This window comes from Ictidomys tridecemlineatus, chromosome X, assembly GCF_052094955.1.
Source record: "Ictidomys tridecemlineatus isolate mIctTri1 chromosome X, mIctTri1.hap1, whole genome shotgun sequence".
Classification (NCBI taxonomy): domain Eukaryota; kingdom Metazoa; phylum Chordata; class Mammalia; order Rodentia; family Sciuridae; genus Ictidomys; species Ictidomys tridecemlineatus.
In genome coordinates, this window is record NC_135493.1 from 20,182,137 (window position 1) to 20,203,848 (window position 21,712).

The window sequence follows — 21,712 nt, forward strand, 5'->3', positions numbered from 1 at the left end:
CAGTGGTGGATGCCCGTAGTTCCAGTGACTCAGGAGGCTGAGACAGGAGGATTGCAAGTTCCATTATAAGTTTGAGGTCAGCCTCAGCAACTTAGTGAGATGCTATATCAAGTAAAAAATTTTAAAAAGCTAGGGTATGTAGGTCAGTGGTAAAGCATTCCTGGGTTAAATTCCCAGAATAGATAGATAAATAAATAAATAAATAAATAAATAAATAAATAAATAGTAAATTTAAAAAATCAGTCTATTGAGTTTTTCTGCAATCAAGTTTTGGGAGGGAGATCCTTATATATTCTGTTTTTCTTTTTTTTTTTTTTAAATTTAGTCATTGATGGACCTTAATTTAATTTATTTATTTATATGTGATACTGAGAATTGAACCCAGGGCCTCTCAGGTGCCAGGCAAATGCTCTACAACAGGGCCACAACTTTAGTCCTTTAAGTTTTTAATTTATTTGTTCTAAACAGTTATACATGACAGCAGAGTGCTCTTTGATTCAGTGTATACAAATGGAGCACAATTTTTCACTTCTCTGTTTGTATTCCTCACATATTCTTTTTTTAAAGAGAGAGAGAGAGAGAGGGAGGGAGGGAGGGAGAAAGAGAGAGACACAGAGAGAGAGAATGTTAATATTTATTTTTTAGTTCTCGGCGGACACAACATCTTTGTTTGTATGTGGTGCTGAGGATTGAACGCGGGCTGCACGCATGCTAGGTGAGCGCGCTACCGCTTGAGCCACATCCCCAGCCCATAAAATTTGTAACTGAACATCTTTTTTCCTTTTTCTTTTTTGTGGTACTGGGGATTGAACCCAGGGCCTTTTGCATGTGAGGCAAGCACTCTACCAACTGAACTATATCCCCAGCCGTCCTCACATATTCTTGATTTTAATCCTTCATCAGTTATATACATTGCAATTTTTTCCTCCCATTCTGTAGGTTGTCTGCTCATTCTGTTTATGGTTTCCTTTGTAGAACAGAAGATTTTCAGTTTGATATAACCCCATTTATCCATCTTTGCTTGACTTTTGTTTCCTATGAATTGTAGGTCTTTTCCAAATCAATCCTTGCCCATTCCAATTCCTGAAGCATTTCCTGTATGTTTTCTTCAGTAGTTCCATACTTTCAGGTCTTACATTTAATTCCTTATTCCATTTTGAGTTGACTTTTATAACTGGTGAGAAATAAAAGCCTAGGTTAATTATTCTATTTTTGTATATATGATTTTCCCATCACCACTTATTGAAAAGACTGTCCTTTCTCAACTGCAAATTCTTAGCACTTTCATCAAAAATTAGTTGACTGTAGATGTTTGGGCTTATTCTTTTTTTTTTTTTTTTTGGTAGAATCATTGGTTGATTTTATTTTTATTTATTTATTTATTTATTTATTTTTTATTGGTTTTTCAAAACATTACAAAGCTCATGATATATCATCTTTCATATATTTGACTCAATTAGGTTATGAACTCCCATTTTTACCCCAAATACAAATTTCAGAATCACATCAGTTACACACTCACGTTTTTACATAATGGCATATTAGTGACTATTGTATTCTGATACCTTTCCTATCCCCTACTATCCCCCCTCCCCTCCCCTCCCATCTTCCCTCTCTACCTCATCTGCTGTTGTTCAATTCTCTCTCTTGTTTCCCCCCCTTTTCCCCTCACAACCTCTTCTATGTAATTTTGTGAAACAATGAGGGTCTCCTACCATTTCCATATGCTTTCCCTTCTCTCTCCCTTTCTCTCCCCCCACTCGTCTCTGTTTAATGTTAATCTTTTCCTCATGCTCTTCCTCCCTGTTCTGTTCCTAGTTGCTCTCTTTATATCAAAGAAGACATTTGGCATTTGTTTTTTAAGGATTGGCTAGCTTCCCTTAGCATAATCTGTTCTAATACCATCCATTTCCCTTCAAATTCTATGATTTTATCAATTTTAGTGCTGCGTAATACTCCATTGTGTATAGATGCCACATTTTTTTTATTCATTCATCTATTGAAGGGCATCTAGGTTGGTTCCACAGTCTAGCTATTGTGAATTGTGCCGCCATGATCATTGATGTGGCAGTATCCCTATAGTACGCTCTTTTAAGATCCTCAGGGAATAGTCTGAGAACGGCGATAGCTGGGTCAAATGGTGGATCCATTCCCAGCTTTCCCAGGAATCTCTATACTGCTTTCCAAATTGGCCGCACCAATTTGCAGTCCCACCAGCAGTGTACAAGGGTACCCTTTTCCCCACATCCTCGCCAACACTTATTGTTGTTTGACTTCCTATTGGCTGCCAATCTTACTGGAGTGAGATGGTATCTTAGGGTGGTTTTGATTTGCATTTCTCTGACTGCTAGAGATGGTGAGCATTTTTTCATGTACTTGTTGATTGATTGTATGTCCTCGTCTGTGAAGTGTCTGTTCAGGTCCTTGGCCCATTTGTTGATTGGGTTATTTGCTTCCAGGATTTGGCAATCCATTCCATCTTTCATCTCTGGGAAGTTTTCTAGAATTATTTCATTTAATAGGTTGTCCATTCCTTTGATTTGATTCTCTATGCCTTCTTCTATCCCAATGACTCTCAAATTTGGTTATTTTATGACATCCCATATCTCTTGAATAGATTGCTCATGGGATTTAAGCATCTTTTTCTGTGTTGACTATATTATTTTCAAGTTGATAAACCTTGTCTTCATTATCTGATGTTCTAACTTCTACTTGATCTAGTCTATTTGTAATATTCTTGTTTGAGTTTTTAATTTGGTTTATAGTTTCCTGCATTTCTAGGATTACTGTCTGATTTTTTTTTAAGATCTCTATCTCCTGGCAAAGCTCGTTCTTTGCCATTTGAACTTGTTTGTTTAATTCATTTTCAAAATATACTTTTATTGCTTGGACTTGCTGTCTCATGTCTTCTCTAATATTCCTTTCCTTCTGAGTTAGGTATGCCTTGAGTTCTTTCCCTATCCCTGTTTCTGATGCTTCTAGGTCCTCCTGTAGATTTAAGTTGTCCTGCATTGTTTGTACTCCTTTTTTCCCTTGTTTTTTCATGATGTTCACGCTACTTTCCAGCTCTATTTGATTGCTGTGTTTCTGCTCTCTTCTATAGATTTGTTTTGGTTTTGTATATGTCTGTTGTCTCTCCTTTGTGTTGGTAGACTATGCCTGCTAAAGTGGATTCCGCTGGGAAGGAATTCCGACAGCCAAGCTCCAGTGACGTCACCTCACTGCTATGGTGGGCCCCAGGCTCCTTGCTGGGGTGTCCGAATGGGGGGGTGGGACTGGACTGTCTCTGGTTGGTTTCAGCTCCCGGTAGCCGGCAAGCGGGCAGTCTCCAGCTGTCCAGTCGCATGGACAGCCGGCAGGCGATCTGTCGCTGGCAGGCGGGTGGTCTCCAGCCGCACAGTCTCGCGGGCAGCCCACAGGCTATCCAGCTGCCCAATAGCGCAGGCAGCCGGCGGGCAATCTGTCACCAGTGGGCGGGTGATCTCTAGTCGCGCGGTTGGTCGCTGGTGGGCGGGCATTCTCCAGCCGCCCAGTCACGTGAGCAGCGGCTGGGCTGTCCCCGGCGGGCTTGCGGTATCCAGCCGCCCAGTCGTGAGGGCTTGGCCTCTAGTCCCCTGGTTTCTCCTGCTAGTCCTGGTTTCTCCTGCTAGACCAGATTTCCCCTGCTAGACCAGATTTCCCCTGAGTGATGTCTCTCGGCAGTTCAAACTGTACTCTGGGCCTGCCGTTTGTTGGGCGTGGAGGGTGGCTATTGGGAACCCTGGTACTCTATTGTTTTGATTTTTTCCGCTTGCCCCTCCCCCAGCACTGGCAAGACAGGTTTCGTTTTCCCCGCTGACGGGAGGGGGAGTTGAAGGTCGGGTGTATCTAGTTTTCCCTGCGTCTTTATGCAGGCTTGCTGTGATAATCCCTCCCCCGGAGAGCCTAGGAGAGATTTTATGCGAATTCCCCGCTCTATGGGAGATGAGCTGAGTAACATACACCTGTTTTATTGTTGCAATCTGTTGGAGAGTGGCGGTGGTTACTTCAGCTCTCCAAGATGGTGGCCGCTGGTTTCCTTGGTGGAGTTTCCGTTGTGGGGGATAGAATTGTACCGCTTCCTTCCCCGTCTGAAATCCCAAACTCAGCCTGGGGCTCAGTGAGGGCTCAGCCGGCAGAAATCCCAAACTCAGCCCGGGGCTCAGTGAGGGCTCAGCCGGCAGGATTCCGCAGAATCCGCACCAATGTTTCTCCCTGCTTGCTGGCCGCTTCTTGGTGGCACCCCGCCGTCTGTAGTGGTGGGGCAGGCCGCGAGGATCAGTTAGCCCGGATCTCCGGTCGCACAGTTGGCTTGTGTTTGAGACTCAATTACCGGACCTCGGTGCTAGAAATCCTTCCTCTAGGTTTCGGTGCACCCCCATTTTGCTGTAAGTTCCTAACAAGATAGTTTTTTTGTCGTCGTTCTAACTCGTTATTCACCTGCGCAGTGGCGCGGTACATGGGGTGTGATGCACTCTATTCGAGGCCATCTTCTCTCCTCCAAAGTATCCTCGGCTTGTTCTTATACTCAATATTCTGTTCCATTGACAATACCATGCTGTTTTGATGACTGAAACTTTGCTCTATGTTTTGAAGTCAGATTGTGTAATGCCTCCTGCTTTCTTGTACTTGCTCAAGATGATTTTGTCTATTCCAGGGTTTTCATGGTTCCATACTAATTTTAATATTGCTTTTCCTATTTCTATGAAGAATTTCATTGGTATTTTGATAAGAATTACGTTAATCTTTAGATCAGTTTGGGCATTATGGTCATTTTAACAATATTGATTCTTCCAACCCATGAACACATGGTGTCTTTCCATTTTCTTTATGCATCCACTTAACTTTTATCCATGTTTATATTTTTAATTATAAAGGTATTTCACCTCTTTGGTTAAATTTCTAGATATTTTATTTTTTTTAGCTTTCGGAAGTGGGATTGCATTCATGTTATTATATTATCTGTCTCTGTCCACTAATATATATGCATATGAGAAAAGGAACTTTATCTCTGTTGTTCACTCTGCATTCTTTGTGTCAAATACAACAAACATTCTGTAAATAGTTGTTGAATAAGTAATTTTCTTGTGTATTTTAGCATATGAGAAAATTAGATTTGTAGTCATAACATCTGAAAGTGTTTATGGGACAAAATAAAAATAGGCATATAATAAATTAGACAAATAAAAATGGAATAATTAATGACTCAGGGGAAATGTGTACAAGATAATACACATAAATAGAACATAGACCTTAATTTTTTAAATTCATATTTAAAATTTTATTTAAAAACAGCTGGCTGGAGCTGGGGTTGTAGCTCAGTGGCAGAGCCATTGCTTAGGACATGTGAGGCACTGGGTTCGATCCTCAGCACCACATAAAAATAAATGAACAAAATAAAAGTCCATTGACAACTAAAAAAACTTTTTAAAAAATCCAACTGCCTATACTTAATTGATTTGAATGGACTAAGAACAGCTATATGGAAATCAGTTAATAGGTAGTCCAGGTGAGAAAAAATTATGACCTGTTAGAGTAGAAAGAGGTGATCATGTCTTTAGTCCATTTCTCCTATTATAACAGAATATCAGAGAGTGAGAAAATTAAGTAGTAATGGTTTATTTGATCATGTTTCTGGGGGCTGGGAAATTTAAGATTGAGGGGATACATCTGATAACAAATTCTTATTGTAACATTACATGGTGGAAGAACAAATGAGCATGTTTGGAAGAGAAAAATAGGGTGGAACTTGTCTTTTTATCAGGAACCCACTCCCATGATCACAGTATTAATTCATTCATGAGGGCAGAGCCCTGTTGACCTAATCATGACTTAAAAGTTCCACCTCCTAATACTGGGACCATGGAAGTTAAAACCAGCATGAGTTTTGGAGGGGACATTCAAATCATAGCAGACCAGAATCAAGGGGAATTTAGAAGGTAGAATTAGGTGGACTTGATAATGTTTGGGTAAAGGAGGAGGTGAGAAAGAAGGGGGTCTTAAGGGTGACCCATACTTTTCTGGCTAAATGGGTAAGTGGCACCCTTCACTCAGATGGTCAGACTAACTTGGAGGTTGACAAGAATAACTATGCATGTTTTAGTCAGATTTTTTTCATTGCTGCGACCAAAAGACCTGACAGGAACAATTAGAAGAGGAAAATTTTATTTGTGGGCTCATGTTTTCAGAGGTCTCAGTCCGTAGATGGCCAACTCTTATTCTTGGGGCTTGAGGCAGGAAAAAAACACCATGGCAGAGAGTGTGGTGGAAGGAAAGCAGATCAAGACAATATACCAGGAAGCAGAGAGAGAGACTAAGCTCAGCTCACCAAATATATATCCCAAAGGCACACCCCTGATGGCCCACCTCCTCTATCCACAACCTACCAGCCTGCAGTTACCATCAGTTAATCCCTATCAGATAATTAATTCACTGCTTGGGTTAAGGCTTTCATAACAATCATTTGTCCTGCAAACTTTGCTTTTTCTCACACATGAGCTTTTTGGGGACACCTCATATCTAAACCATAACAATGGGAAACAAATAGTAACATTAATTTGCCCTGCTGCTTCCTCGACTGCCTAAAAGACTATTTTGACCCAAGAATTATAAATAACAAAGTTTTGGCTTGAGTTGCTCGGATTTCCACTATCTTATTTTGCTCTTCTTAATAGACTTAGCTAAGTAATATAGTGAAAAAAATATTTTATTACTTTTACCTGACACAACAAACTTTTAATAGAAGTATAGCTTAGTTTAAATAGAATCAGTTGAGTGTGTAAACTCCATTGACTAGGTATGACATAACTTGGGTTTTAGATTTGGCTTTGTCATTATCTGTATGACTTAGGACTAGTCATATAACTTCACTATTCCTTTATGTAAAATCAGTTTGTTTACATAATAATTATACTCTGGCTAATATATTCCGTGACTGAGAAAGTGGAGAAGATCCATGTTTATTTTGAGATCAAAAGAGCACCTACAAATAAATAAAGTATAAATACATTCTGGATGGGAACTTATAATGTATTGGCATATAAAGCCACTAGGAGTAGCTACCATTTAATGAGAGCTTATTATGTGCCATTTGCTGTTTTATTGTTTACCATCACAATAACCATATAAAGTATTACTATCTCATTTTATAGAGGAAAGATGAGACTCAGAGAGGGTAAATAGGCCAAGGTAACACTGGTCATAATTGGTAATTCCAAGAATCAAACACAATTTTGTTTTACTGTAAAGCCAATATATTTTCTACTTTAAAATACTGCCTTTTTGTGCATAGCAGGTTGCCTCTGAAACATGTCACTGGGCTCTGACTCATTGAGTCTTAGAAGTAGAAGAAAAGCTCTGCAAATCATCTGTCCAATCTCTTGTTTTATGGATGCAGACAATGAAGAGCAGAAATGGGATGTTATTAGCCAAAAGTCAGATAGCTGGTTAGTGTCAGATCTGACACCAAGTCCCATCTCTTAGCTAACCTATCCTTTGCTCTTTCTAATTAGGGAACCTAAATATAGAGCCTGACCCTTATTGGTATAAATGTACCACTACATATCTTACATGGGTTTTAGGACAATAAACATGTTAACATGCATATGGAGGAAAAGTGTTTGTGGAAGGAGTTTTAAAAAATGTTTACATAAATATAACATATGATTAAGGAAAGACAACCTATTTACACAGTAGCCTTTCTTTCTTTCTTTTTTTTTTTTTTGGTACTGGGGATTGAACTCAGGGGTTCTTGACCACTGAGCCACATTCTCAGCCCTATTTTTTTATGTCATTTAGAGATAGGGTCTCACTGAGTTGCTTAGTGCCTCACACAGTAACCTTTCAATTAGCTTCAGATTCACCCAGGGGAGAATGATTCTACATTATATGCTGTGCATTGCTTTCATTCAGCACTTCATAGTTGCCTCATGATTAGCTGTTTTTATGGAGAGAAGTCCAAGGAGCTAAAAAAATGCCTCAGTCTTTCCAGAAGAAAAAATTGGAGGAGATGAGTGAAATGCTAAATGTATCCTTCAAAAAAAAATAGCAAGAAATTGTAGGTGAGTAGAGTGGACTTGTGTATTTTGTTGAAGTCACACAAAGAGTGGAGTAGAGGGGAGGGAACAATAGGGCAGGTTCTTTCACTGAGAGCCACTGAATTCGGCCATAAAAACTGATCTATGTTGACGTGTCTGCCTGGGGCCTATAACTTGAAAAACTTTAGGCAGAACGACAAGTTTTTCTTTGAGTAACTCTAAATTGCTTTTCACATTTCTATTTTATGTCTGCAGAGGGTAAGAATGTAGCAGGCAGAAATCAGAGCTGATGAATTCTAAGCTTACATAAACTAAGGTTCCCAATCCTGGAGCTTTTCTTTTTCCCTGTCAGTAGACTTAGTAAAACAAGACAGATGGTCCTGAGTCCTCCTAACTCCTGTCCCATTACTCAGGGATTTTGGAGACTGGACATTGTGATGGCTTTGTTGAAATAGAAGAGGATTTAGTGGGCTAGGGTGTGAGGGGGGAGAGGCAGAGGGGATGGAGGGCATCATAATCAAGTGGATGACTTGTGTTCATAGGAGATGTGAGAGGAGGAAGCACAGAGTTCAGGCCCTGCAGTTGCCAACAAGCAATTACCCCTCCCACTTTCCTGAAGATCCTGCAGAAACCCAGTGTGCACAGTCATCCTGGCCCTGAAAGTTTAGTCCCAGAGAAGGATCAGAGCAAATGCTTGTAGGTTTGACTTAGCACTCACCTTTATAGTACTGTTGACTTTTTAAAATTGCAGAACTTGAGCAATTTACTGAATCATACATTGCGGATATCAAGCATTCTGAGTGCCTGTCTGACCTTTTTAAGGTACAGTCATGGTTTTTTTGTGGCTTGAGGTTATTTCACAAATATATTTCTTTTATTTGTTCCTACTGATTACATGGCCATCTAGCCTGTCAGTATCTAATGGTGTGTTTAGCCATCCCCCGCAACCAGGAAGTTGGATTTATTTTTAATGGAATGCCCTTTTCTCTTTCAGCTGTTCACATCTTTCATCAAACTCCACACACCTTTCAAGGTCCATATTCAGTCCTACCTCCCCCACAAAACCTTTCTTCTCCGAACCTCCACCCTGATCCATGCCCATGATTGAAATTGGCCCCCTTTCTTTGTTCTTTCATGTTTATTTCCATGAAAGAACGAATTATACTTACAATGTCTTCCCTAATATATTATATGTTCTTTGTGGGCAGAAATTGGGTTTAACGCATAAGTGAATCTTCTAAGCATATAAGATCATGATTTATAGATGTACACATACAACAGATGAATATTTGAACAGCAATGTGATGAACATTTTTGCATAATTTATTCTCATTTATTTTGAATTATATCCTTTGGGATATCTTCCTGAAATGGAGTTGACTGGGTAAAGAGCAGTTACATACCATCTTAGTATGTTCTAAAAATGCACTTCACCTTCATCTATTTACCTACTGACCTGTTTCTTAATAGTGATCTGTATTCTAAACATACCTATCATGTTGGGGAAAACTTTGTGTTTTAATTTGTATTTTGCTGAGGTGATATTTTTTTCAGGTGATTATATGCCAAATGTGCTCCCTACAGTGCATGGTGTCCATTATTTGTCATCAGAAGAATGTATCAAGGGAGCTTCATATTTTGATCTCCTACATTACATTATTTCTTTATATGTTTTGACTAGGGTGCTTTAAAAATTCTTCTCACTTCCCATATTATCCTTTTTTAGTTATTTCCTCTTTGACATTCATTTTTATAGTACAGTGTACAAAATATTTTTAGTCATGTATTTGGACACATCATCCTAGTTCTCAGTACTATTGTGGCTTAGATTATACCTCAGTTTTTCAAATGGCCACAATAGCTGGATAAACAATTCTATTCTGTTTGGGGAGTTTTATTGTATGATTTCACCAGATAGATTTTTGTGCTTAACTTTTTGATCCATCTGAATTTATTGAAGCACATGATATGAGTTTCTTATCCAAATTCATTCTCTTCTTACTATTACAGTTTTCCTGACAACAATTATTTGTTAAGATCTTCCTCTCTCTCGTTCTCTTGCTGTGTATGTGTGTGTGTGTGTGTGTGTGTGTTTTAGTTTTTATAAGACTTTGACTTTCTTTAGAATGTGCCATTTCCTTGATCAATCTTTGTCTTTTAATATTTATTTTTTAGTTTTAGGTGGACACAATATCTTTATTTGATTTTTATGTGGTGCTGAAGTTCGAACCCAGTACCTCATGCATGGTAGGCGAGTGCCATATACCACTGAGCCACAACCCCAGCCCATCAATCTTTATTTTTAACCCAATGCCCAACAGGTTTTTATATGTATGGCTTTGCAATAAAGTTTAAAATCTAAGAGGCTTTCTGCCATCATTACTTAAAATAATATCTTTTGACATTTTTGGCTTCTTATCCTTCCAGGTGAATCTAATCAATTTATTATGGTCTGTAAAATATCCTGTAGAATTTTAAATTGATATTACATTAAATCTATACATTAACTTAAAAAGTATCATCTTTATTACATTTTAGCTTTGCCAGTCAGACAAAAGGTATTTCTTTCCATTCATCCAAGTCTTTATTTCTCCAATTATGCTTTTATCATTTCCTTTGAATATATTTCTTTTGTCATTGCTAAATTTTTCAAAGTACTTCTAAATTGGTGATCTCATCTGGTGCTTAGGGTTTTCTGCTGTAGGTCAGTAGAAGGATGTAGATACAGCCAAGGATGGCTGATCTACAATGGACTTTTTATTCTCCAGTATTTATCATGATATTTTTGTTTGATAAAAGCTTTATTGAGATACAACTCACATATCAGAATATATATATAAAATATATAATATATATTTTATATTATATATATACATATATTATACAATTCAATAGTTTTTTAACGTACTCCAAGCTTTGCATCCATCACTGTGATCAATTTTCAAACATTTTCACCACTCAAAAAACAAATTCTATTCCTCTCATTTTTATACCACTCTTCAAGACCCTACCAACAAATAGTGTAGTTTCTAGACATTTCACACACATTGAATCATACAATAAAATAGACTTTTAAGAAGAAATAGAATCATACAACAAAATAGACTTTAAGACTTATTGAGCACCAAAATATACATTAAGCAATTTAAATTTTTATGTTTAATTTTCAAAAGTCATTTAAATTAGGTAATATGATTTCTACTTTAGATAAGGAAATAGGTAGCAGAGAGGTCAAACAATCTGGCCAATTATTCTGTTAGGATGTGTGGGGATACTTTGACCAAATCTTTTACCACATACCATGCTGTTGTCTCAGTGCTCCTAACTGCCTTGTACAGAGAACAAACAGAAGAGAAAAAAGAAGGGCAGAGTGGTTTGTACAGCATAAACTCACAGAATCATAGAAATTTGCTTTTCAAATTCTCTCCATCAGATACTGAGAATGACCAGTGATCTTTGTGCAGTTTGACTCACAGTGTCATGGGAAATTAAAGTTCAAAGCTGAAAAGAGCCTCAGGGACCACGTAGTTTAGCTGCTCCATTTTATTGATGAAAAAATTAGGACCCAAACAAGCAAGCAATTTGCTCAAGGTCATACAGCTTAAATATAGTGACAAAGAATTACCTTTCATTTATTATGAGAGAAATGAATGTACCAAAGGTGAAAGTTTCCTCCACAATAACTTCAGAAAACAAGTTAAGAGTAAAGCAAAATAGTCTTATGAAAAGGTCACTGAATTTGATCAGGAGATTGGGGTTCCAGCACCAACCCTGCTACTTGGTTCACTGAGACCTTAGACAAGTCATATGATCTCTCTGGGTTTTTATTTCTTTACTTAGAAAAAAAGTGGATCAGAATCAATGATTTTTTGGAAGGCTGGCACTTACCAAAAATCCGAGAAATTTTTATTGAATGGGTAAATAAGTGAAACTTTGCTTAAGTTTCAAGTGTTAGCCTATATTTGGAAGATGCACAGTGAACTATATAACTGAAGAACTGAGAAAGGTAGTAATCAACTTTTTAAAGAATGAGTACTCTAAATTTAAATGCTTTTAAAAATGGGTACAGGAGTGAATTTTTTAAAAATATGAAAAGTCACTTCTTCATCAAATTGAATTGCCCATTCATCTCCAACAAGTAAATATATCCAAGACATGTTAGCCAAAATAATAATAAACCGTTTCTAGTTGCTATCATGACAGCAGTTAAAGCAGTGGAGTGTGTGGATAGGAGTATCAAATCATTTCCTTTATAGTCTTAATTTTACATGTTTGTTTCCTTTGGGAAGAAAAAGCAATTCAATCTTATTTTAAACAAAAAAAGATTTCACCATGTTTTAAGGACTAACAGTCACTTAGTCATTCAAGTATTATTTACTGAATGCCTACAGTGCACACAGATGCCAGGGAAAAGAATGATCCTAAAATGTGAAATGTAAAAGATGACACAAGAATGTGAAACTAACATTAAAAAGCCTGTCTTTCTCATCATACAAGGTATGTGAACTGCCTGGAGCTGTTTGTTTAAACCTTCACAGGTTGAAACTTTCACAGTGGAGAGGTAGAGCAGATGATGTGTGTGTGGGGGGTGGTGAGTGGGAAGGCAAGGAGTGCAGCTCTGTAAGCACGAGCTGGAGCAGGCAGCAGAAAATGATCACATTGACGCATTTCTCCTCCCTCTCCCACCTTCCATGATGGAATAATAATAGGGATCCGTTCCATGTGTATTATATCACCCTTCAGAGTTTACGGAGTGCGTTCACATTCATTATTTTATTTGATCTTCATGCCAACCCTAAAAGAGGCATAGGGAGTACTGTTTTCTCTTGTTTTTGAGATAAGAAAATATGGGACTCAAAGAGGTTAAAGTGGTCTACCTACCGCTGAGAGACTACAAACTATCTTGAGGACTCGAACTCATGTCTTTGTTACAGAATGCAGTTGTCTTTCTATTAACTTTCATTCATCCCATTCTTTTCTTTTTCAATCTCCCCATTTGGAGGGATAAGTTGCAGAATATTCCACTGGGCAGGTTGCTGTGCTAAGCAGTAGCAGTAGCAGTTAATATCAGCAGTTTGGGTAGAAAACAACAATAAAAATGAATTAGAACTACTGAGAGAACCTCTTTTCATTGGCTTTGGCCACACTTTATATGTGTGGGAAGGGGTGTAAGAGTGTGGGGCATAGGAATTATAATTCTACTGGTTTTTCTAAGGTCCACTTCTATCAATCTAAAATGATACCGATTGCATATACACAATACCTCTGCTTCCACTTGGTGAAATACAGTGGAAAAGGTAATAAATATACAAGTGGAGTTGTCCTGAAGGAAAGAAGAAAATAATTCAGTGGGCACCTAATATGTACCCAGTGCTTTACTTGCAATATTTCATTTAATATTCACAATTGCCCCATAACAGAGGTCCTACTTGTATCCCTCTTACAGAGTACACTAAAGCTTAGGTAGGGTGTGCCCTAGGTCACTAGAACTAGTGATCTCCTGAGCCAGGATTCAAAAACAACCATAAGGTCTCAGAATCAGAGATTTTAACTATTAAACCAAGTAATGAATCTGTGTTTTGGGGTGAATTCAAACACACATGACTTTCTTTCTTTATTCTTTTTCTTCAGGGCTGGAGATAAAAACCCAGGGCCTTATGTGTGCCAGGCAAGTGCCCTTTCACTGAACTACATTTCTAGTCCATGACTTTCTTTTTTTAAATATATATTTATTTATTTATTAGTTTTAGCTGGACACAATACCTTTATTTTATTTTTGTGTGGTGCTAAACCCCGTGTTCCATGCATACTAGGTGAGCACCCTACCACTGAGCCACAACCTCAGCCCATGACTTTCTTTTTAATCAAAGTTGGGGTTTCCCTTCAGAGGTCCCCTTGTCCAGCCTCTAGTTAAATACAGGAACTATTTCTAGGCATGATTCACCAATGATTACCCAGTGATCCATAGGAGCTCAAAGTTGGTTTATATTCTATAAATGAAGATGGAGCTACATGGACTCATCTTTTATTTTATCTGGTGCTTCATCCATGGCACAGCCCTGGCATTTGTTTTTAGGCAGCAAGCTAGCATCATGGAGAGATAGCCTGTAACCTTTAGAGAGTGGGACAGAGCCCATGCACTTAGTACCATATGACTTCAACCATTTGGGGACTTGGTCCTTTGCTCAGATATATCTGTTCACTAAGTCACAGTTAGTTTTGCATTTGCATTCCCTTTGTTCCAAGCATGGTCAAAAGAAATGGTAAGTGATGAGCCAGAAGCTGCAAGAATCCTGATGGTATTGGTTCTTCTGTGGTTGCTATTTCATAGGACCCAATGATACCCTCAAACTTGATTCCAGTTTCTTATGGTCACTTAGGAGCATTCCTCACTTCTGCAACAATCAACCAATGGAGAGATGATCATGGTCCTGGAAAATCCTCTACTGACCAACACAAATAGTGAGTATTGGTGACTTCTCTTCTTTCAGAAATGTCACAATACTGAAGGTGGGACGAGGACCCTCTCTGTAAATGAAATTGGTTGACATATTTACCAATTACCTCATTTCCAATAATTCCTTGGGTGTGGTTTGAAAACAGGAGAGAGAGTAACATGGAAGTCTATAGCACTAATTTTTTTCTTTTACACTTTTATTTTGTTTACATTTTTGTACTTAATTTGTCATATTTATGTTTTTTCTTTCCATATTTTGGAGGGAGGGTACTGGGAATTGAACCTGAACCCAGGGGCACTTAACCACTGAGCTACATCCCCAGCCCTTTCCATATTTTGTATTGGTGCAGTATAGTTGTACATAATGGTAGAAGTTGATGTTACATATTCATACATGCACACAATATAACAATATAATTTGGCCAATCCGTTATTTTTTTCCAAGAGTGTGTAGTCCTGTGTTGGTGAAGAGCAAAACTCTCACTCATTTCTTTCACAAATATTATAATGAACTTTTTGCTTCCTGGGCCTTTATTTTCTTCCCTGTGTTCCTTTTACTTTCTGAGTTTTCTTTACTTCCTTTTTTTCCCTTCCCCTTTAGTCTTTACCTCTTCCATGTTGTGCCTGGGAAATAGTGAACCTGTTTGGGAAGGGTCTAAAGTGAGACTACAGATGAGGAGAAGGGATGGATTGTGTCATGGATTTGTGTGCTTCGAATGGAGCTGTTTTACTCATATCATCCAGTTTTGTCTTATTTTCTCACTTAAAGCATGTCTGAAGAATTTTAACTAGTCCACAATAATTCTCAGCTGTGTCAATGGAGAATTCATCTATAGTGACTAAATTCATCCTTCTTGGAATGACAGACAACCCACAGCTTGCAGTTCTGCTATTTGGAGTTTTCTTTGTTGTTTATATCATCACTGTGTTGGGGAACCTAGGCCTGGTAGTCTTGATAATAATCAGCTCCCGCCTCCACACTCCCATGTATTTTTTTCTCTCTAATCTGTCCTTCCTTGATGTTTGTTTGTCATCCACCACAACCCCAAAGACTTTAACAAATTTATTAACTCAGCTGCATGAGGTTTCTTTCCTTGGATGTGTGACTCAGATGGGAATTTTTATAATTTTTGCCTCTGCTGAATGTAATATTTTGGCTTCCATGGCCTATGACCGCTATACTGCCATCTGTCACCCACTATTCTACCACCTTACCATGTCGAGAGGTCGTTGTCACTTCTTGGTAGCAGGATGCTACCTTGGCGGCTTAGTTAACATGGTTGTTGTAACAACTTCCGTCACACAACTATCATTTTGTCAACCACATATCCTCCCACACTTCTTTTGTGACATCCCTCCACTGTTGGCTCTGGCTTGCTCAGATCCCTGGGTTACTCAGATGTTGGTTGTTATCTGTGGAGGATTCACACTGGTCACCTCCATTGTGGTGATCCTTGTCTCCTACATGTCTATACTCATGACTATCCTGGGAATTCCTTCAGCTTCTGGAAAACAGAAAGCCTTCTCCACTTGTGCTTCCCACTTCACTGCTGTTGGTCTCTACTATGGAACAACTATGTACACTTACTTGCAGCCCTCTCAATATGCATCCCTGTCAGGAAATCAGCTGGTCTCTATATTTTATACAATGGTGATCCCCATGTTAAATCCTCTCATCTACAGTTTGAGAAATCAGGAAGTGAAAATTGCCCTACAGAAAATATTGAGGCATAGTCTCTAATATAGTATTGTGTATTTCAAAACATAATAGGTTTGGGGCTGGGGATGTGGCTCAAGCGGTAGTGCGCTCGCCTGGCATGTTCAATCCTCAGCACCACATACCAACAAAGATGTTGTGTCCACTGAAAACTAAAAAAAAAAATGAATATTAAAAAATTCTCTCTCTCTCTCTCTCTCTCTCTCTCTCTCTCTCTCTCTCTCTCTCACACACACACACACACACACACACACACACACACTCTCTTTAAAAAAATATAATAGGTTTTGTGAAGACTCACTTAAATTTAATTCACAGTGTTTTCTGTGCCAGCACATGAAGCCTTGGTAAGAACAATTGAATTGCTCTGAGTGTTCAGAAGTAGTTGTTTAGATAAACAGCAATGCAGTTGGAGGATATGGACAAAATAATACATATTTTCTGAAACAAGTGAATGAAATATGGAAATGTAGGTATAGATATATCAATCTGAGTGGTGAACCTGTATGATAGCACTAGTTATAAGTTAAAATAATTGTAAAATAACAAGAAAGTTTAGAAAACATATAATTTGACTTTATGTTATTTGAAGAACATGAAGGAAAAGAAAGGTGGCAGGGGTGGGGTCTCATGAAAATCAAAGGGAGATCTGTAGAGGAAAAGAACCAGGGAGCAAGAGGAGGAAAGGGAAAGGGAAATGATAATGGTCAAATTATATAGTTCTATTGTGAGCATGTACAAACATGTAACAACAAATTCCATCATTATGTACAACTATAATGCACAAATAAAAGAGTGGAAACAAAAGGAGAGAATGTGGATGACAACCAGAATGCAAATAACTGTCTTGTGCCACACATTTTATATTGAGGTTTGGTACACCATAGGCTGAATAAGGTTCAGTTGATATCTTTCATAAGAACTCAGAAGACTTCTAAATATTTATCTTCCAATTGCTGTTCCACCGCTGCCACTTCAAGGCTGTAAAACGTGAACATATACATAAATTCTTAGGTGCAACTATTGAGGTTGATAGGGATAAATCTTAGAGTAATACTAAGCCAAACAGTAGAGGATGTTAACTAAATACAATTGGAAGATCCTGTGAAAAGGACATTTGACCACTGGTTAGTGGAATCTCCAGCCCTGAATTACTGCTATGAATTTTTTTGTGTGCAAATTCTGAGTGGACCTGGACCAAGTTCATTGCTATTCTCCAATATACTTCAACAGGCAACACAAGTGTAAGCATAATCACAATTAATTAATTAGTCCATGAATAGTCCTCAGCATTTGTAAAGAAGCATCAAATTTACACAAATTGCTTTCTTATTCAAATATATTGATCAATGGATCTGGCGGATACAGCTCAGTGGTAGGAAGCTTGCTTAGAATGCATGTGGCTTTTGGTTCTCTTACCACCACTACACACATATACACACAAAATGGTGAAACCAAATATATTGAGCAATAAATAACAGATTCACACAATATAACCCCACATCTGAAGAATATAAACCTTAATATCTTTTTATTCTATAGATGAGGGAATTAAGGCCTAGAAAGTGACCAAAATCTAGTGACTAGTTGGGAAGAAATAATCACACTGGTTCAAGCTGTAAGTAAACCCCAAAAGTAATATTTACCTACATCTAGCTCAGGCTCAATTTGGGTCCCAAAAATAGTTTATTTTCAACCTCTATTCCCAACAACTGTGTAGCCTTAGTAGCTCTCCTCCATGAGCTCCCAAACCCTAGCTATGATTGAGGTCATGTGTCATTTGGTAGCCATGTGAAAACTAACTCACTTAGAGCTCTAGATCTTTATTTGGAGCTACCAGCCGGAAATTCCACTTGGTCGTTCCTCAGGTACTTCACACTTAATGTTTCAAAATGGAACCCTTCTTAACCCAATCCTCCCTCTTCCCATCTCCCATCTGTGTAAATGGTATTGCCTGGATATTAAAGGCTAACAACTAAATGTCAATCCTTGATACGTTCTTCTTCCTCAGCTCCCTACATTCTATCAAGTATCAAATCCTGTCAATTCTTCCTCCCAAATACCTCTTGAATTAGGTTCTTCTCCACTGCCACTGCCACTGTCCTAAATCAAGGCACATTCCTTTCTTGCCAGGATTAACTAAATAATCTTGTTTCTCTTCTTCCTGAATCCACCCTGGATCCTATCAAATCTACTTTACCAAAATTGCCAAAGTGGTTTAAATGTAAATCTGACAACATCATTCCTTTTTTACCCTCCACGCTGTTTTGAACTATTTCATGTCACCCTTTGCATATAAGATAGATTCCAAACTCCTAAATATGGCATGTAAATCTTTTTATTTCCTGTCTGTCCTAGTCCTATTCATCTTTAAATTCTAAAGTTAAATCCCATCTTCTTTTCTAGGTAGTTTTGTTTGATGTTTCAGAGGGAAGAAAGAATTCTATTTTCCCTTTGTGCTTTGTGTGTATATTATAGTTTCATGATCCTTGACTTTCTAGTGAAATTCTGTGCATTTTCCCAATTTTTGTTTTGCCCACCTCGACTGAAACCCTTTGGAGGGATGGAGCCATGGTTAGTTAACTTTTTTCATCTCCCATCCTAAGTCCATCTTAGGACCTGGTTGCCTGGTAAAGGCTTAAAAGTAAACAAACAAACACTAACAGAGTTGAAATTCACTGACAACTAACCTTCTTCTTTATTCAGTCCACTTTCTCCCCCAGGCATTGATACATCCTATTGTGTAATGGAGAAAATCTTACTTACTGGAGTGCTAGACTTTAGCTGAATCTCTTGATTTTGTAAATGTTTCTTGTCATCCCTAAGTAGGGAAATGGAGCCACTTTTCCTTCATTGACCTTAACTTTCAGCACTCCACCATCAAGTCAATCCTTCATCCTCCTTGGATTTTTGCTTTTCTTTGCTTTCTGATTGGAGGACATGACAGATTTCTTTCTACAATTCAAGAACCTCTTTTTTGTGTGTGTGGTTCAAGGTTAGAGACTCCAAATCTGAAGTCATAAGTAGATGAACTCAGAGAGAAAATAGGGAATGATGGATTTTAATTTTTTAAGCTTTGGAATGATTTTTTAACTGATTGCCAATGCAGCCCAAAAATACAGAAACATAAAAGTGCAAGAGTTTTGGCTGCAGAAAGTATGATTCACCCATAGCATAACACTCACCTGTCCTTCCCTGAGGCATCTCTCCAGAGACTCAATGACAATCAGAAAACATTAGAATTAATCAAACCTGCTCTTTTCACAGTACCCCCAAGGGAAAGCAATATTCTGGAGATCACTCAGCTAGTCAGTGGCAGAAGCAAAATTAGAATTCAGGTTTCCTGATTCATAACCCCAGAATACTTTCTATTACTATCCTTTCATATGATGTGATTCTTAACACAGCTTGAGAGGATGGTCCAAAATGGGCCCCATCAGATCGAACAGCAAACGTTAACTTATCATCTATTTCCTTGGCATGTGAAAGTGTCCCACATCTCAAACAGCCTCAGAAAAGCAAGAGACAGTTAGCACTTCACAGGCTGATTTTTATATGGGAAGTGATGGACTTTGGGGATACCAAATGCTTTAGTAATGGAAATTCCTTATAATCAGTACTGGTTACAGAATTTGTAGGACCAGTATCAAATGTAACTCCCAATCCCCTTTTTCAAAAACCAGAAAAGATGTCTATTAAATGTATTCAAATAAGAAGCTTTTCTCCTTTTATTCTACAGTCTGATTTTCAACTTGTTGTGGTGTTTTCAATTTGCTATTTAATGCCATACTCTCTTGGGTGCAGGGATTCTTGAGAGGCAAGTGCAGACTCTCATAGGTGCCCAGTGACCCTGGTCTGTGACTAGGTAAACATATCATGGTCCATCGAATAGCAGGCTCCTCCTCCCATTAGCATCTGGATAGATGCATTTTTTCCCTGGCCAGTGGGTGGAAGTCAAATCAAGTATATCCCCTTCCTATGAACAGACTGCCCCAACCTATGATGGACAGATAACCAGAAAGAGTACTTTAACTTCTGTACAGGTACCTGAATGGGGTGGATGATAGGCCTGACTTATTTTCCTGCCAAATTCAATATGGCACTGACATCCTGGGTTTGGGGGAACTGACACTGTATCCAGAGTACATGTCTCTGACTCCAATCCTCCCTGTGTTCATGTCTAGGCCTCTGAGGGTGTAGGGTTGTAGCTGTCACTTGGGTAGGACAGAGATTGGGGAGGTTGGATAGGGTCCCAAGTATTAAGTTCACAGGATTGGACATTGAAGTTCCAGGGAGGTGGGGAGGTGGTGCAAAGTGGAACTTCTTTCTTTCAGAGACTCCAGGATGTCAGTTCACATGCAATTGTCCCATCACACTTCAGATTTCACTTATAAAATCATTCAAATTATTAAACATTTCATGAAAGTAATGTTAAATCCCAAGTGCAGAATTCTTTTGAGCTCAGGGACCTGACTACGTGTCCATGAAGTCATCTCTATGCACACAGAAGGATTTCTTTTATCTTTATCAGGTAGTATTGTGTAGTGGTTAAAAGTCCAAACTCTATGGACTGAGTTTGAGTGTGTAGCTGAGCTAGACCTGGGTTTTATTTCCAGCACCATAAAAAAAGAGTCAAGTTCTGGGAATCAGACTGCTAGACTTTGAGACCTACTTCCCTTACTTCCTAATTCTGTGAATTTAGACAATTAAACTTTATATCTCAGTTTCCTTATTTGTAAAATAGGAATAATAAAATTACTTACCTCTTAAGTTAGCTGGGAGGTTTCAATGAGGTGATATATCCACATTGGTTAGAATCATGTGCAGACATGGTTAAATTCTCAATAACTGTCTCGTGTTATCATTTATAGCATCTAGGAATTTTCATTTTCAGTTCTCCAATACAGGCATCACGTTTTATTTACTCTGGCTCTGCAGCAGATGTGTATGCCAATGGTATTTACTCAGCTAACACAGCACATAACCAGACTTCATCTCCAGTGGCCTCTCAGGCTTAACGAGAACTCCACTAGATCTGTGCAAAGTAAGTGAATCCAGTCAGGTGTTACTGGTAGATTTTCATTTTTGTTGTTGTTGATGTTGTTCATAAGACTTAGGGCCTGACCTGCTAAGTCTCAAGACTACTTTAGCCTAGAGGATTGCAGCTGTAGTTCTGGTGCTTTTCCAACAGGCTTCTAAGAAGAGGAAATCCTCAGGGCTAGAGTTGTAGCTCAGTGGCAGAGCACTTGACTGCACGAGTGAGGCACTGGGTTTGATCCTCAGCACCACATAAAAATAAATATATAAATAAACCAAAAAAAATATTGAAAGAGAAGAAATCGTCATTGTTAAATAGTGATTCCTGGGATTGGACCAAATGTAATGATTATCCAAGGTTATCCATGGGACCCTCAATTCATTTCTGCTGCCCCAGCAACAGCTCTTAGAGGCATAGACAGTCTGGGCATCTTAGTGTAGCTTAGG

At 38.4% G+C, this 21,712-nt stretch overlaps 1 protein-coding gene and 1 non-coding gene across 2 annotated transcripts; one reads left to right on the plus strand and one right to left on the minus strand.

Moving 5' to 3' along the window:
- Window positions 1-791: 791 nt before the first annotated feature.
- Trnav-cac (transfer RNA valine (anticodon CAC)) lies at window positions 792-865 on the minus strand. The gene has a single exon. It is a non-coding gene; the product is annotated as a tRNA-Val (tRNA).
- Window positions 866-15,328: 14,463 nt separating this feature from the next.
- On the plus strand, window positions 15,329-16,252 carry LOC101966780 (olfactory receptor 5AR1). The gene has a single exon (XM_005319493.1). The coding sequence runs from the start codon at window positions 15,329-15,331 to the stop codon at window positions 16,250-16,252; it is 924 nt and encodes a 307-aa protein (XP_005319550.1).
- The last annotated feature ends 5,460 nt before the right edge of the window (window positions 16,253-21,712 follow it).